The sequence below is a fragment of the Dipteris shenzhenensis genome, chromosome 16 (genome assembly GCF_047967505.1).
Source record: "Dipteris shenzhenensis isolate YYH24624 ecotype China chromosome 16, Dip_SZ_1.0, whole genome shotgun sequence".
NCBI classification, from domain to species: Eukaryota; Viridiplantae; Streptophyta; class Polypodiopsida; order Gleicheniales; family Dipteridaceae; genus Dipteris; species Dipteris shenzhenensis.
In genome coordinates, this window is record NC_141611.1 from 33,423,686 (window position 1) to 33,439,121 (window position 15,436).

The window sequence follows — 15,436 nt, forward strand, 5'->3', positions numbered from 1 at the left end:
ATATTTTGGAATGGGCGGTAACGTTGCCGATAAGCGATTTTGGGTCAAATTACGGTTCTGCATAATTTTAGATCGGACGGCTAGGATTTGATTTCTGCCGACCCTGGCCATTGATGTGGTGGCAGAAGATAGACGGCTAGAGACAGTGCGGTGGCCATTGTTGCAAGAGCGGCGCTAAGTGATTTGTAGCAAAAGTTGATTGGATGTCCAAGTGGGCAGAACCCTGATTTGAGCTTGGCATCCCTCCATTCTAGCCCAATCCAATCGAAAATCTCGCGACAACAGGCGTGAAGCGAGAGTTAGTCGGGCAAGTGCTCGGTCATGCACTGGCAATATCTCTAGCGGTTCGGGACGATGGCCTGGCCATCGTGGCAAAGGGCGCTCTCTCTCTCTCTCTCTCTTTTTCTGGGGGGCCTTATGTGTGTGTGTGTACCTAGGTGTGTGGGGAGGGGAAAAAAAGAAAGAAAGATGCAAGTATGGCTTGTATGCGAGCTCTCATCCCTAAGCCAAGAGGAGCGTCTTCCTCTTCATCCTCTTGTTGTTTGCAGCAGCTATGGCGATTCACACCCTGCTTTGCATCTCCACCCATCCTCTCCCCTCCCTCTCCGACTCGCCTCGTCTTCCTCTCTTCCCCCCGTCCTCCTCCTCCCTTTGCCTTCCGCGCTTTCGCTGCCTCCTGGAGTGTACATCAATCGCCCTACGAAACCCTCGGTCAGTCTCTCCCTTTTGCTTTTTGTCCTGATTTGCTCATTTAATGCTCTCTCTATCTCTCTCTCTCTCGGTCGCTCCCCGTCAGTCGTACTTGGGGCGCTTCTGTTGGTTTCGATGATTAGAATTAGATTGCTGCATTGAATCGGCCTTTGACCTTAATGGCTGGCAGCGCATCTTCGGCGTAGAGTCCACTGGCATCACGCAACTTGAATTAGCTCACTAACTTTAATTTGGGTTTGCAATGTACACAATTACTTCAGGATACAATGATTACAACAGCAAGAGCTTCGAAAACACTACGTTGAAGAGGACCAGAGTTGTAAAGTAGATCTACTGTTGCATCAGAACTGCAAAAGAATTTGTCGTAAAATTTGTTTCTCATTTTGTTGCAACAGCCAGGTGACCTTATAAAAGATAAACAGCTGGCTAAGTATGTGAGTATTAATTATGGTATCAAGTCGACCCCAAAAAGTAGAAAGTCGATGGCATTTCCAGCAATTCATAATAAGTCATCCAAAAGTGGTAGGCTGACGTGTGTTGTCCACTCTTCAGGAGTAGAATGGAACGTGGACGAAGATGGTATAAAGGCTGCCTATCGGCGGATGGTCAAACAATATCATCCCGATGGTATGTTTTACTTTATAAACTGTCCTGCTTTCTATCTCGACTACACCTTTCAAAATTAATACATTAGCGTCTCGACTACATCCTTTGTTCAGTTTATGATGGCCGTGGAGAGCTAGGAGAAGGGGAGACAGCAGAAGGACGATTTATCAAAATTCAGGCAGCTTATGAGCTACTTGTCGATAAGGAACAGAGAAGGCAGTATGACTACGACAACCGCATTAATCCTTTGAAGGTCAAATCGCACTGTGGTGACTATGCATTATGCTAACATTGGATGAAAACAAGCAAGTATCTATTCTTTTGCGTTGCGTGCGTGTGGCAACATCCATAACGGAGCAACAATTTCCAGAAGAACTGCCTCGATTTGCATCTTTCTGCGAGGCTTGTGCTTTTTTGTAGCTGTTTAATCTTTCTGCATTACCAGGACACCGTTGGAACCAAAATGCAGGTACAGCACCCTAGGCCACACAAGCCTTTTTTGTAGCGTTTAGTTTTTCTGCAATACTAGGACACCGTTGGAACCAAAATGCAATTACAATATTGTAATGAGCCGTGGTGCAAGACTAGGAGACATCAAGCGTGCTTTAAGTTTACTTTAAAAGTGCCACATTAGGATTGTGCAAGCTTAAAAGTGATTATTTTGTGTGATGATGAGATCTAAGGAACTGGGCCAATGCCTCAACTATGAATGAAAACAAAAAGGAGCCAAGGGCAGCCTTGCCTCATTGAGTGGGAGAGAAAGAAGCGGAGTCTCCTCACAGTCCCCTTCAAGAAGGCCCAATTCACCTTGTTGTAGGCCTTTTCCAAATCCAAGGGATCACAAGAGGCCAATCCTATTGAGTCCACTTTGTGAGGCCAATCCTGTTGAGCCCACTCTGTGTTTTCCCAATATTGTCTAGGATGCTCCTCTCTTGGGCGGAACTTGTTTGCCTGTTGTGGATGATGTCATATGGGAGATGCCGCCACAACCGCAAACTCAAGACCTTGGCCAAGATCATGTGTGTAGAGAGTGATTGTCCGGACTTCATCATTAAATGTTGGTCTGATCTTCTCCCTTTGGGATGAAACAAATTCACCCGCGAGCAAGCCCTATAAAAGTAACTGCAATGGAATCCTGGAGAGTGGGAGGGGATTGCAGATGGTAATCACTCCAAAGTCTTCCCTTCGTCCAGTTCATAGTTAGCAATTCCAGGGAATTTCAGATTCAAGCTAGACTCACTAGGAGAGTTTTTAGATCACTTTGGACTTGCAAAGGTGCTTTTTAAGGAAGCTTTGGAAATCCATCAAGAATATGGAGACTACTCTTTTCTTTTGGCTTTCTATTCCTCAAGTACTTTATGAGAGCCAGGGTTCCTCATGGGCTATCAGTGTTTGCCGTCATCTTATTCAGCTTAGCCGTTTGGACACAATTCATGTTTCTCAATACAAACATGCACATGCATTGGGAGATCAATAATAGTATCACCGCGTGTCAATTTCTAGAGCCACATGTATAGAAGCGCTTGACAATACGCATGTTCACGTAGTCCAACTCGGATATTATGCACACATTGGTGGCCATATTGTCAAGGATGCAAGGGTCTTCTAGATCAACATTGACCAAGAGGAGAATGTTTCTGAGTCCCCTTCTGGCATAGTGTTGCATTTTGAGCCACAGTCTTGGTTTCTTCATGTCTTGCATGTTGCACTTATCCCTTGAGGTCTCTCATGCTCTGGATCATGTATCGGTTACTTGAGTTATACACTCTTTGTTGATTATTTATTTCATACTTAATAGAAGACTTCTTAATCGAGAAAAAAGGAAGTTGCCTAAGCTAAGGTTAACTTATGTTTGATTTCAAAAATAAATATAAGCCAAAAATGTCTCCAAGAATGAGAGCAATTACATCTTTAGAAAACTTGCATGTATGCCAGGTACTTAGAGTAATCAAAACACACACGCACGCACGCACGCGGAGAGAGAGAGAGAGAGAGAGAGAGAGAGAGAGAGAGAGAGAGATGTATTATTGTCTTCGGGAGGCCTCGCGGCCTATGAGACATATGACAATCCAAAGGTGACTCATACAAGCCACTATGGGCTGAGTGCTATGCTGCGAAAGATCAAAACTCAAAACCAATGCCCAAAATACTTAAAATACTTACCTTGGCACCATGGTGGCTCTCTTGTGGGCTGCGAAAATATCTCATGTATGTGTCTTGGAGTCATCTCTCACTGTGGCGGGGGACGTGGTCTCCTTGATCTTTGTATCTGATGGACCATATCAAGAGTAACACCTGAGCTTAGTTGAGTAGGGCCGGGATGGGCTGGACCTCCATCTTGTGTGCTTTGGTCAAATGTCTGCATCGTGTGTGCTCTTTGTGCTTCTGGCTCTACCGCACCGTGTCATTGATCCTTTAGAAAGTTTATTAATGTCCACTGGAGATCTAATAAAGGTCTATGGGACAAAAGAGACCTGCTTATACATCAGTACAGATAGGGCCATAGGCAACCTCCTTGGGAGTATCATCAGATTCCTCCAAAAAACAAAACACACAGAACCTAAAAACATAGAACATAAAACATAAAAAGAACTAGGTACTAGTTTATGGGATGGCCGTTACATCAGTTTAAGACTGAGGGTCTTTAGGTTTTGTCTTAAATTCTCTAATCACTGCAAGACCGTCACGATAGACTGCCCATTTTCCTGCTTCCCTGGCTGCCCGAACCTTAGCAAGCTCGGTAGCTTTGTTCTTCAGTTGGGTTCTTGTAAGCTCCTCAGCAATCCATATCTTTGTCCCCTTCAGCTTATAGGATTGTTGTAGAATCCTCTTCCTGAGTGTCTTCGAGTTGAAGGTGATGACAACGTGTCCATTCCTGGGCGATAAATAAACAGGGGAAGACTCCTCTTCATCATCATTCTTGTCATCAGTTGGGCTTGCTGACCAATCAATGGCCGGGACTGCTGCCTTGATTCTTTTGATGGCCTTATCGAAAGTGTCATTCTCGTGATGCCAATCGGATATTCCCCCTATTCGAATCTTCATAGCATTCTCTTTCCGAAGGTGATGTTCTTGGATCTGTGCTTGGATGTCAACCTTGGGTTCAGCTGTCACTTTCACTTGGATGAGCTCTCTAACTGTGGAAATCAGTTGTGATGTTGGGGGCTCAGCTTTACATGTCTGTACGGCTGCTGCAATAATCTCCTGCTTCCCTGGGCCTTCCAAAGCTGCAATATGAGCGAGGCCTCAAGTCTCGCACTTCTTGGTTGAGATGGTAAATCTGCTCTTGCGGCTTGGTCGGCGTCGGGGGAGGTTGAATCTTATACTTGGAGTACGTCCTGTCGAAGGGAGCAGGGGTTGTGGCTGCCATGGCGGAGTAGAGCTTGGGGGGATGAGGGGAGGGTGGGCTGGCCATATCGACTATCCCCCCTTTTGGCTGGAGTAACCCCTTGGCTGGGCTTGGGGTACACCGTACAGCCCAGCCAAGAGTGGGGAGAGGAAGAAGAAGAGTCTCGGACGACCTGAGCGGCGACGACGACGGAGGGGCCTGAAGCGATGACAACCTGAAGCGACGACGGCGACGACGACTTGAGCGGCGACGACGACGACCTGAGCGGCGACGACGACGACCTGAGAGAGTCTGCGGAAGGCCTGGCGGGCCTTTGGGACAAAGTGCAAAATACACCAAAAGGGAAAAGAACTCATACAAGCCACGAAGGGATGGAGCAAAGGGTGCGCTAAGACCCTTGCTGAGTACTATGCTGAGATAAAAAAGCTCAATAGCTCAAGCAAAATCAAGTACAAAACATATCATGTGTTTGAACCAGGCTGAGAGCTGGAGCTGGAACTCAGAATCTGAAACCCGGCATTGTGGTGACGTCTGTCAGGCTGTCTCATGATATGGTGGTGGTGGAGGACATGGTTTCCTCGCTCTTTGAACCCTCTGAGCTATGTTCAGAGTGACCCCTCGTCTCGGGCGGTCTCCTTTGAGGAAAGTTGTGATAGGTTGGATCTCAATAGAGGGTGCTCTAGTCACTCTTCGTGTCGTGGGTGGCCTCTGCAACCTTGTCTCGGTAATCTAGACTGCCCGCATATCAGCTAGCTCCTCCTACTCCATCCCAATGTGTCTTGGAGCTGACTCAAAAACATAGAAATCTGTGACTTGCTGCTGTGTCTGGTCAGCCTTTGTATCCTGTGATTTGATCGCCTCCTGCTGCTCTCTAATTTGTCGTAGCAGGGTCTCCTTGTGTCGGCGCGTCTCTAGCAGATAGAGCCCAATGTAGACTTGGTCATGGAAGTGGACCAATCATGATAGTGGGCCGAAGCCACTCCCATCCTCATAGAGACAGTGGTATCGCCCCCGGATCTCGTAGCAGGCTGGGCAGACGTAGAGAAATTGCTCCTCTGTCTCAATCACTCCTAGTGTGCATAGCATGTAGATCTGATGCTCTCTGGGTATACGCGCTGCTCTCCCTATCTCAATCCTTAGCTCGTGGGATCAAACACACATCTGCCCAATAGCGATCCTTAGTGCATGCGAGACTCCTCTGTCCTCAAGATACTGGGTTTTGATGATGAATCCCTCTTCCGAGATGCTCAGAAAGTGGTCGCAGTAGAATTGGGTCTTGGGGGGGAGCTCCTGATCTCCCCTCCAAGTTCGAGACGTGTGGAGCTAGAGGAGATCTAACCGTATGATACAGTTAATCACATCTCGCGGGATCAACTTAGGGGGCGCATCCATACTGTACTGAAAGGAAGGGAGGCTGTTCATCTGAATCCTGTGTATGGCAAACCATGTGGATATACGTGTTGGAATGGTCACCTCCCCATCTGTGAGCCCCCAAATGAGGAGTGCATCGGGGGGGGGGGGGGGGTGAACCATAGGTGGAATGGCCTGCCACATGGACAGCATCTTGGCTGTCATGTGGGCAAGAAACTCATGGTGGAGAAGGGGCTGCCGCATGGGCAGCACCTCACAGGGAAAAGGCTAAAGGGGCTGTCACATGGGCAGCACATGGGCTGCCATGTGGGCAACAGCCTGGAAGAGGCGCAGCAAAACGTGTGTGTACGGGCTGCAAACAGGCCCTGGACATGGTGCCACATGGCGGGTGACATCAGCAAGGGTACAGCCACTGTACGGATCAGTACGGGCTGCTGCAGGGCAGTGTACGGAAGGTGTGCAGGGTGTGCCAGGGTCCGGACAAGGGCTGAGCAGAGGCGGAACAGTAGCAGCATGGAGTCGCACTGTTGCAGCAGGTATTGGGCAGGTCTATGGCCTGCAAACAGGGCTGGCAGGTGGCGGGGTAAGCAGTCCAAAGGGGCTGGGCCCTGCATGGAACAGAGGGGCATACCATGTGTCTGCCCCGCACACAGAGAGAGAGAGAGAGAGAGAGAGAGAGAGAGAGAGAGAGAGAGAGAGTCTTACTTTTTATTTATTTCTGACATGCGAAGACTATGGTTGTACTTTATTTATTCTTGTGGACAGGCTTCCAAATCATGGATGGAGTGGATTGCCAAAAAAAGGAAGGCGTTTGATCAAAGAGGAGATATGGCAGTAACTGCGTGGGCTGAGCAGCAACAACGAGAAATGAATCTAAAAGCAAGACGATTATCAAAGCAAAAGGTATGGCTTCCACTTGTCTTATATTGACATCAAAAGTTGCCTTGTAATGACATCAACAGCATACATGGATTGAAGATGCGGACTTTCGAAAAAGAGTGAACTTCTCTCCCTTTTTCTCTCATTGGTTTGCTTTGGGATATCTGCCAAAGTATGGCTGATGAACAAACTTTGTCATATGAATCTGCATAGGCTTGCTTAATTAAAGGTAACTTGCAGCCATAATTTTTTATTTCAGTTTTGATCAATGAAATGCTCCGTAGATAGCAATTAGGGGTCCAAGGTTAGATTACAGGCTTTCTGTTCTGCATATTAGAAGATATTTGTTTACATACAACTGCTTAGAGTAATACACAAGCAGGATGGGGGCCTTCAGTTGATCTCTTCCCTTGTTTTTACAAATAATAGTAGGCTTCATCCCTTGGTCTTAGTTGTGTTTTCAGAGGAGTTTGGGCACGTTCCTGTATTCATCTGTGTGTGTGTGTGTGTGTGTATGAGTTTCATCTCTAGGAATCCTACTGGCATGGAAACTTGGTCTGAACTATGGGGCTGTTTTCTGACTCTTCTGTTGCTGCTGATGGTTAGAATGAAGGGAGAGGTCCCCTTTGATTGGGTTGGAATGTTTCAGACTCGACTTTTCTGTAGTCCCTGGACAGTGGACCTGTCCCTATAACACCCGACTGGGTCAGGATGGGACCAACCTGGCCTCCTGTACCTGACCCGTCCAGGCCTCTTCTGACCCAGGTGATGTCAGGCCTGTCCCATACTGTATTGCTGCCTACGTGGAAGATCTAACCTGTCTTGGACCTTGACGTGGGCTTCTGTGTGGCCTGTCAAGGTCCAAGACAGGTTAGATCACGTCACATGGCACAAGACACATGTCAAGCAGGGGGGTGACAACACCCTGTAGCCTCAGATTTAGCACCAATGGAGCAGCATCCCGCTGTCCATGTGTTGTTTATTGAGGGACCTCTCTTATCTTTTGGTCCTATTTGTGTAATAGGCGAGATGAGTAACTCTCTCTGTAGCCTATTATCTTGTACTGAGCGGAATGCATGAACTGTAAAGGAAAAGGATGCACAATACATATGTGCTTTGCTGTGAATGGAGTATTGATTATGACACCAGACATTCCACGAGTGGAAATTATTTCTTTATTGGCAGTCCATGCATTTCATGGCTCAGCAAGAAACAATCCACTGAGGCGACTTGATCTTGTGAAGCTGAGTACAAGGCAGCTTTCACAACCACAGTTGAACGCGTATGGCTCAGGAGATTCTTTGTGGTGTTTGCAGGCCTCAAGGATGGTCTCAAGGAGGACGAGGAGGATGGCACTGATGCAGATGATGATGAGGATGAGGATGAAGATGAGCAAGAGAATGAGGATGAGGATGCAGCTTGAGGCTTGAGCCTCATCGGTTGTGAATCGTGATGCATTTCAATTTTCAGCTGTATTTCCGGGCTGTGGAAGCCTTTTCTTATATGATGTTTTGCCTTTGATGTTTTGGTGTAGTACCTACTTCCAAGTTTCTGCTACCTACTACCTTTGATCATGAACCATACTCCAATCATACTTACATACTCGTATGACGTATGCGTATGGTGACGTATGGAAAAAACTATGACTAGCTCCTTCTTCCCAGGGGAAGCAGGAGAGCCCCCCAAGGACGTCCCAGACACATGGGGGAGAGATTCTTTGACCTTCTGGAAAACTTGCTAGAGACAACACCCCTAAGTTCGCAGGCGGGTTTCCACCACAGGCAGGTCACAACTGCTCCCATTCACCCTGCCCCTCCTCAGCCACCTTATGATCTCCCCTGGCGCCCTTTTGTTCCTTTACCTCCCGCCTTTCCCATACCCGCGCTCCACTGCAACGGGTTATCACTCTCACCACCCGCCCTCCATCCAACAAGTCTCCTGCCCCTCCACCCGCAGTCCCCCTGCTGCCGCAAACTCTCCTGCTCCCTCCTCTACCCAGCCTCTCCAACTCCCCAATGCTCTCCGTGTCTAGGCATCCTGACCAATGCACATTTTCAACTTCATGTAGCCCCAGCCTGATTCTTCACCAGTTCAAGACTCAGCTTCTATGGAGCCGGCATTGACGGCCTCCCATCCTCTCACCCAAGACAGCCTCTCCCAAGGTAGTCCTGGAGGCTAGGACCTTGGAATCATCACGATGTCCCGGATGATTACCCCACCGCTATGGATATGTTGATCATAAGTCTTCAGCCCCGGAAAGAGGGCTCCATTGGAGCAGTTGTTAGCTTTTCCTGTCCTTTCTAGGGTTTCAACTTTGGTTCCAGGGGAGAGGAGCAGTGGATCCCCTTCTCTTTGACCTTATGATGCGGGACCAAATGTTCCACACCAAATACATTTTGAAGACCCTTTTACCCTTCTTTCTTTGAGATACATCCTTTGCGAGATGTTTTCTCGTACCAGATTCCCTAGACTACTACATGTAAAACGTCAATTGATGTTAAAGTCTTTTACAGCATTTTTTCGTGGGTGTTACTGAATCTCTTCAGCCCTGGCAGCAGATGCTACAGGAGCATCTGCACCCGTCTGTCATGTGGCAAGTCATGGTTGGTCGACCTAGACAAGGGCTCCAGCCAGTGAGGAGGGGTTCGAAACCTATATAAAGGACTTCCCCCTTTCTCATTCAGCCCCTGCAGAAAGTAGTTCAGCCCATCCACAGCAGCACCTCATCCTGGCTAGCAACAGGGAGAAGTGATCAAGCAGCCTATCCATCTCCATCCTCTCAGGAAGGTTCTCTTCTTTATTAAGTTTGCTCTCCGCCTACGGGCAACATTGGTATTCAGCCTTTTGGCTCAGCAATAAACAGTAATGCTCTCTTTACGGGGGGGTGGAGAGAGCAATAAACAGTAATGCTCTCTTTGCGGGTAGTTGCAACCCCATCCCACTCAGCCCAATTGAATCACTGAAAGCATGCAAGTCAGACTCTCCCCCCCTGGCATAGAACAGTCCAAGAGACTGAGTAGCCTGCAAATATTACAGCTCACCAATGCTGTCTCTTTGGGCTGTGCATATACTCGCTCAACTCGGACCTGGAACTGAGTATTTGGATGGGTATAAGGCATCTAGCAGCCTGAGTATAAACAACAGATCAACAGGCTCACCTGCTTCATGCATGGACAACCTTGGCTCCATTGATGTAGACTTGCAGCCCTGAAAATGGAACCTTTGCAACTGCCCTGAATGTATTTTGACAGTTTGAGAACAATGCCTTGATCTGTTTGCATTGAATCTTTAAGATCCTTCTTGAATTCTGCAAGTTGCAAGTTTCTCTTCATTTGTGCCTATGAGCAGCATATCATCCACATACAGGATGATAATCAGCAAATCCCTCTTGACATAAAGGTTACTCTCAGTTGGACTGTTCTGTAGACCCTGATTTGTAATAAATGTATGAAATTTCTCATATATCAAGCCTTGGTTTTAGCCCATAAAGTGCCTTGTGGAGTTTGCATGTATGCAGCTTTCCTTCAAACTCAAGCATGGACTGATTTAAGTTTTCTGCAAACATCACATCTCTACTAACGAATATCTTTCCTGTCTTAGTATTGTAGAGATGGTAGGCCTTGCTCTCATTGTTGTAGCCAACAAAAATGCATTTTACTGCCTTATCATCCAGCTTGCTTCTCAACTGACTAGGAATGTGTGCATAGGCTACACAACCAAACACTGTGAGGTAGTCCACCTTGGGTTTTCTATTGTACCAACTCTCAAAGGGTGTAATAGTTTTCAAGGCCTTGGTGGGGCATCTGTTCAAAACATGTGATGCATACATTATTGCTTCCAACCAAAATTTGTGTGGCAACTTTTTCCCTCTAATCATGCATCTGTCCATCTTCGTAACAGACTTGTTCTATCTCTCAGCAAAACCATGTTAGGTGTATAAGGGGCTGTACACCGATGCATAATCCCTCTTTCCTTCAAAAATTCTTTGAAGGCGTTTGACATCTATTCCCCTCTCTGTCTACTCTCAAAGTCTGCACTTCGCATCCAGATCATTCTAAGCCGTAGCTACAAATTCTTTGAAGCATTGAAAGACATCATATTTTTCTTTCAAGGGAGACACCCAGGCAAATATGGAAAATGTTGGGGTAAAGGCACATTGCCACCCCTTTATTAAAGATATGACACCTATGACTGTCTTAAGACAGTCATAGGGGGAAAACCTAATCCTAATAAAACTTAAGAGTTTGTGGTGTGGCTCATCACTACACACCCGCACATTTGGAGTCCTCTTGTACCTCTCCCACTTACCTTCTCCCTTCAACTGGTATCAGAGCCTCACTTCCTCCCTACCCCTGCCTACCAGCTCCCTCTACCTCTACTTCCCTCGGGGCTTGTGCCCCCTTGACATAGAGCAAGCAGCGCAGGCAGCAGCGCAGGCAGCAGCAGCAGGGCGGCGCGGGACAGCTGCAGCAGGGCGGCGCATCGCGGGCTGCAGCAGGGCGGCGCCGAGCAGCGCACGCGTGGGCAGATCTGGGCATCGCGCGGTCGCGCCGTACAATCGTACGGACACCGTACCTTCGACTGTACCGTACGGACTGCCGTACGGATTGCGACAGGGAGGGGCGGTTTTTCTCCTTCGTCAGGGATCTGCGTCAAGAGAAGTACATTTTTTGAAAAAAAAAATTTCTGAACCCTGCAGAGGTACAGCAGGTACACAGGTACTCTGCACAAGTACACTGGTACAAAAGTACAGCAGGTACATCAGTTTTTTTTTGGGAGAAAAAGAGAAGGAGAAAGAGCACTCTGCTCTTCATTCAGGATCATTTTCAGTTCTCAAAACTGTGTTTTTGAAAGTACAGCATGTACCTTCATCTCCCTCGTGCTTGAGGTGACCAGTACCACAGTGTGTGGTTGATTGCACAGTTATCTTGTTTTGGGAAGGTAATGCCTTGATCTTGCAGAGGACTTTTATGCTTTTGCTGAGTGAAATCTCAGCTTTTGGGTGACATTAGCAAAGGGCTTTTGCCTGGAAGCTTATGCAGTGTATGCCTTGAGGCAGTGTGGAGCCAGGGAGCCCACATTAGTCTTGTTTCCGCAGTGTATTCAGTATCATTTCTTGCAGGTCACATTTTGTGTACGACACCTTGGAAAATCTCAGTTGAGCCACGCTTGGCCAGGGCGCATCGAGTTTACTCGGTCCCTAACTGTCCATCGTTGACAGTGCTCAAAAGATTTTCTCTTCAGTGTCTGTACGTTGGGATCTGTGTTGTTATTGTGTACACAGGGCTGTTTATGCATTGCATTGTCAGGTGAAAGTGCCAGGAGAGCTCTACATTTTGTATGCTACCTCAGTGTTGAGGTGTTCTTCACTTGGTTCAGGTGTCAGATCAAGGGGCTTTTGCCCAGATTTTGCTTGAGAGCACTTGGGTTACTGTCTAAGACCCTCAGATGCCTTTTATCCCCTTGGAAGAAGGGTGATTGCTTGGGATTTGTCCCATTTTCTGTTGCAGGTTTGTGACAGGCTGAAGTGTCACGGGGGCGTGAAATTCTAAGTACTTTAATGTACTACAAGACCGTGACAACTTTGGTTTTAAAAGTCCAAGCGTGGGCTTAATAATGTGTAATTAAACGCGGCATGGTGCCTAGCACATAAGCGTAATTAATCCCTAGGCCCAAAGGCATTCCAAGGAATTAAAAGAGTGGTTGTTGGAAAATGATGACGTGGCATTTTTAATAGGCCCCCTAGAGGGCCATGTACCTTCAGTGGCCCCCCTAGAGTTCTAGGTGGCTCTAGTGCCTTCTACATGCTCCTTTGCCATTCCTGGACCTTCCTGGGCCTTCTAAACTTCACATGTGTGGTTTTCTCTCTCATCTTCTCCCTTTGTTGAGATTTTGGACTGGTTTTTCAGCCTCCTTCAGCTGAATTCCGTTTTTCTTCATAACTCCTCACCCGTTTGGATTCCTCGACTTCCATTTGGCCCGATGGCTTCCCCTCTGCCTCCCCTTCGTAGTGATATGCTTTTCCCTCCGTGCGTTTGGTAGAACGGCCAAAGCTGAGCACTTCTTTTGCTGGTCGAATTTGCAAAAGTGGCTTTTTCTGGACTTTTTTCTTCTACCGCCTCCTGGGCCTCTCCTCTTGCAAAGCTACAGCTTTCTGTTGAATTTCGAGTGGTCCGACGCGCTGGTTGACTGGTTTTTCTCAGTTTTGGAGGACTTTCCGGCGATGAAACTTCTCCAAAACCTTCTCAATGCATTCCTCTCTGAAGCACGCTTCTTTTGAGCCCAAGAACTCCCACTTCTTCGCGACAGAAGTGCTTCTTTTCGCATTTTTCAGTGGAATTCTTGCTGGTCGGCTCTTGTAAATGCTCTTTCTTCATGCCTTTGCACTCCTCTTTGGCTGAGAATGCAATTGGGCATTGGCTACTATGTCCTCTTGGCGATTGAGGACTTGGTTCGAGTTTTCAGGGCTTGGTGAGTTGTGATTTTGCTACTGCAATTTCTTTTTGCCATAAGCTATTGGTTGGCCTTGTGTGCCGCCTCTTTCTTGGCTCGCAGGTGCCCAGGCAGAGCTACATGAGTCATTCTTTGGTTGGGTACTTTGCTGATTTTATTTTGGAGCTTTGAAAAGCTTTGTGAATGCCATCTAGAAACCACTCAAAGAGAGTGCAGCTGGGGTGCAGTGTGATTGCATCTGGACAGCCAATGGAATTGCACTCGGAAAAGAGAATGCCTTTGGGTTGAGCCTATGGGTTAAGTGCACTTATGTGATGGTGTTCTATGCTTGAAAGCCTTGCGAAGGCTTAGTGAATTGGGGCGGCGTGCTCAGTTGCAGGGAAGGTCTCCTAGATGCAACTTGTAATCATTTCACTTAAAAATATAAAGAAATACCGAAAGGGGCGCCACGGTGTTTGGGGCCAATCGGGTGCACTTGTCTATGTCTGTTGAGCAGGGGCATTCTAGCCTCCATCCCTTTTTCAGTGATTTTGTTTGTGAACAAATGGGTAAATGCCAAATGGTGATCATGCAATGGTTAATGGTTGTGATATATGCTTTGTGAGCTGTAAATAAGTGCTGAAGTGATTAAAGGTTTAGTTCCACTGCCCTCTGAGTGATTAGAGGCCGGTTTCATGTGTCTGGAGCCTCTTTTTCAGTGAACAAAACAGTGTATGCCAAGTGGTTTATGCATATTAAATCAGTGCAATACCTCATCTGAGGTGGGAGAAGTGATCAGGACAGCAGTGTTTTGTGCCTTGTCAGCTGATGATGCACTGTTAAAGCACTTGTGGAGCAGCTGCAGCTTTCTGAAATTACTGTTTTTATGCCTATTTGAGCACGGTACAGTGTGTCAGAAGGTACAATAACTGGAGAGAAATTTTCTGTTGTGCTGCAGATTTTCTGACAGTAAAAAACAGCACTATTGTGAGTGCTCCTGGCTCTTGATAGAGCAGGTTTTTTTTCTGAGAAATCAGAATTTTATTCAGTCTTTCTTGACTTACAGGGAGTCGGGTACTTTCCTTATCTGATATGGCATCGGGGGGAAGTGAATCATCAATTCTGAACATAAAGAAGTTGGAAGGGGCACACAATTATGCATTATGGGCAGAACAATGTTTGAATGTACTTCTGCTTAAGAAGATTTCTAAGCCCATAAGGGTGAAGGGTGTCAAGCCATCTGGGATGTCAGATGATGAATGGGAGGAGCTAGATCTGTCCGCGAGGGCTGCTATCATGCTTACTCTCAGTGATTCTCTTGTGTAAAATGTTCAGGCTGAAAAGACGTCTTATGGTGTATGGCAGAGGCTAGCAGAGTTGTATGCCCAAAAGAGTTCAGCCAGTAAGGTGTATTGGTTGAAGAAGCTGGTTGATCTTCGCATGAAGGAAGGTACAGCCATGACCTCACACTTGAGTGAGTTCAATGCCATCTTTACACAGCTGATTGCACAGGGGTTGAACCTTGATGAGGAGTTCAAGGCTACTTTCTTGTTGTGTACCCTTCTTGAGAGTTGGGACACTTTCAAGACCACCTTGTCTAATTCGAATGTCACTCTTATATATGCTGATGTAGAGAGCTCTCTCCTCATGGAGGAGATGAGCAGGAAAAATAATGCGGGCAGCAAGTCTTCAAATGCTTTGCAGGTACAAGAAAGAGGCAGGACTGAGCAGAAGGGGAGATCTGCTAGTAAGTCCAAATCCCGAAGTCAGTCCGGTGGTAAAAAGGATATTGAATGCTTTTATTGTGGCAAGAAGGGACATGTGAAGTCTAAGTGCTTCAAGTTTATACGGGATCAGAAAGCCAAGAAGGCTGAAGTAAAGGATGCAGGCAGTGGAAGTAAAGGCAAAGGCAAGGCCAAGGTAGATGACTTGGATGTAGTGAATGTTGTAGCAGAGGACAGTGACAGTGACAGACATGAGGTATTATGTTCTTCTGCTGTAATTGCACATACCTTGGTTATTGATGGCCATGACATGCACATCTGGCTCTTGGATTCAGGTGCTTCTTTTCATGTTACTCCTCATAGG

General features: G+C 46.9%; 1 protein-coding gene across 2 annotated transcripts in view; it reads left to right on the plus strand.

The window, feature by feature from the left end:
- The first annotated feature begins 395 nt into the window (after positions 1–395).
- The window catches only part of LOC147892861 (Chaperone DnaJ-domain superfamily protein), a 30,739-nt gene continuing 15,698 nt past the window's right edge, over positions 396–15,436 (plus strand). Inside the window, exons 1-4 of one of the 2 annotated variants that reach the window (XM_087387262.1) lie at positions 396–711; positions 1,264–1,338; positions 1,431–1,570; positions 6,803–6,940. In XM_087387262.1, the coding sequence (XP_087243388.1) occupies positions 477–711; positions 1,264–1,338; positions 1,431–1,570; positions 6,803–6,940 (588 nt within the window). In that variant the 5' untranslated portion in view covers positions 396–476. Of the gene's footprint in view, positions 712–971; positions 1,339–1,430; positions 1,571–6,802; positions 6,941–15,436 lie in introns of both variants that reach the window. The other variant, XM_087387263.1, reaches the window with a different exon arrangement.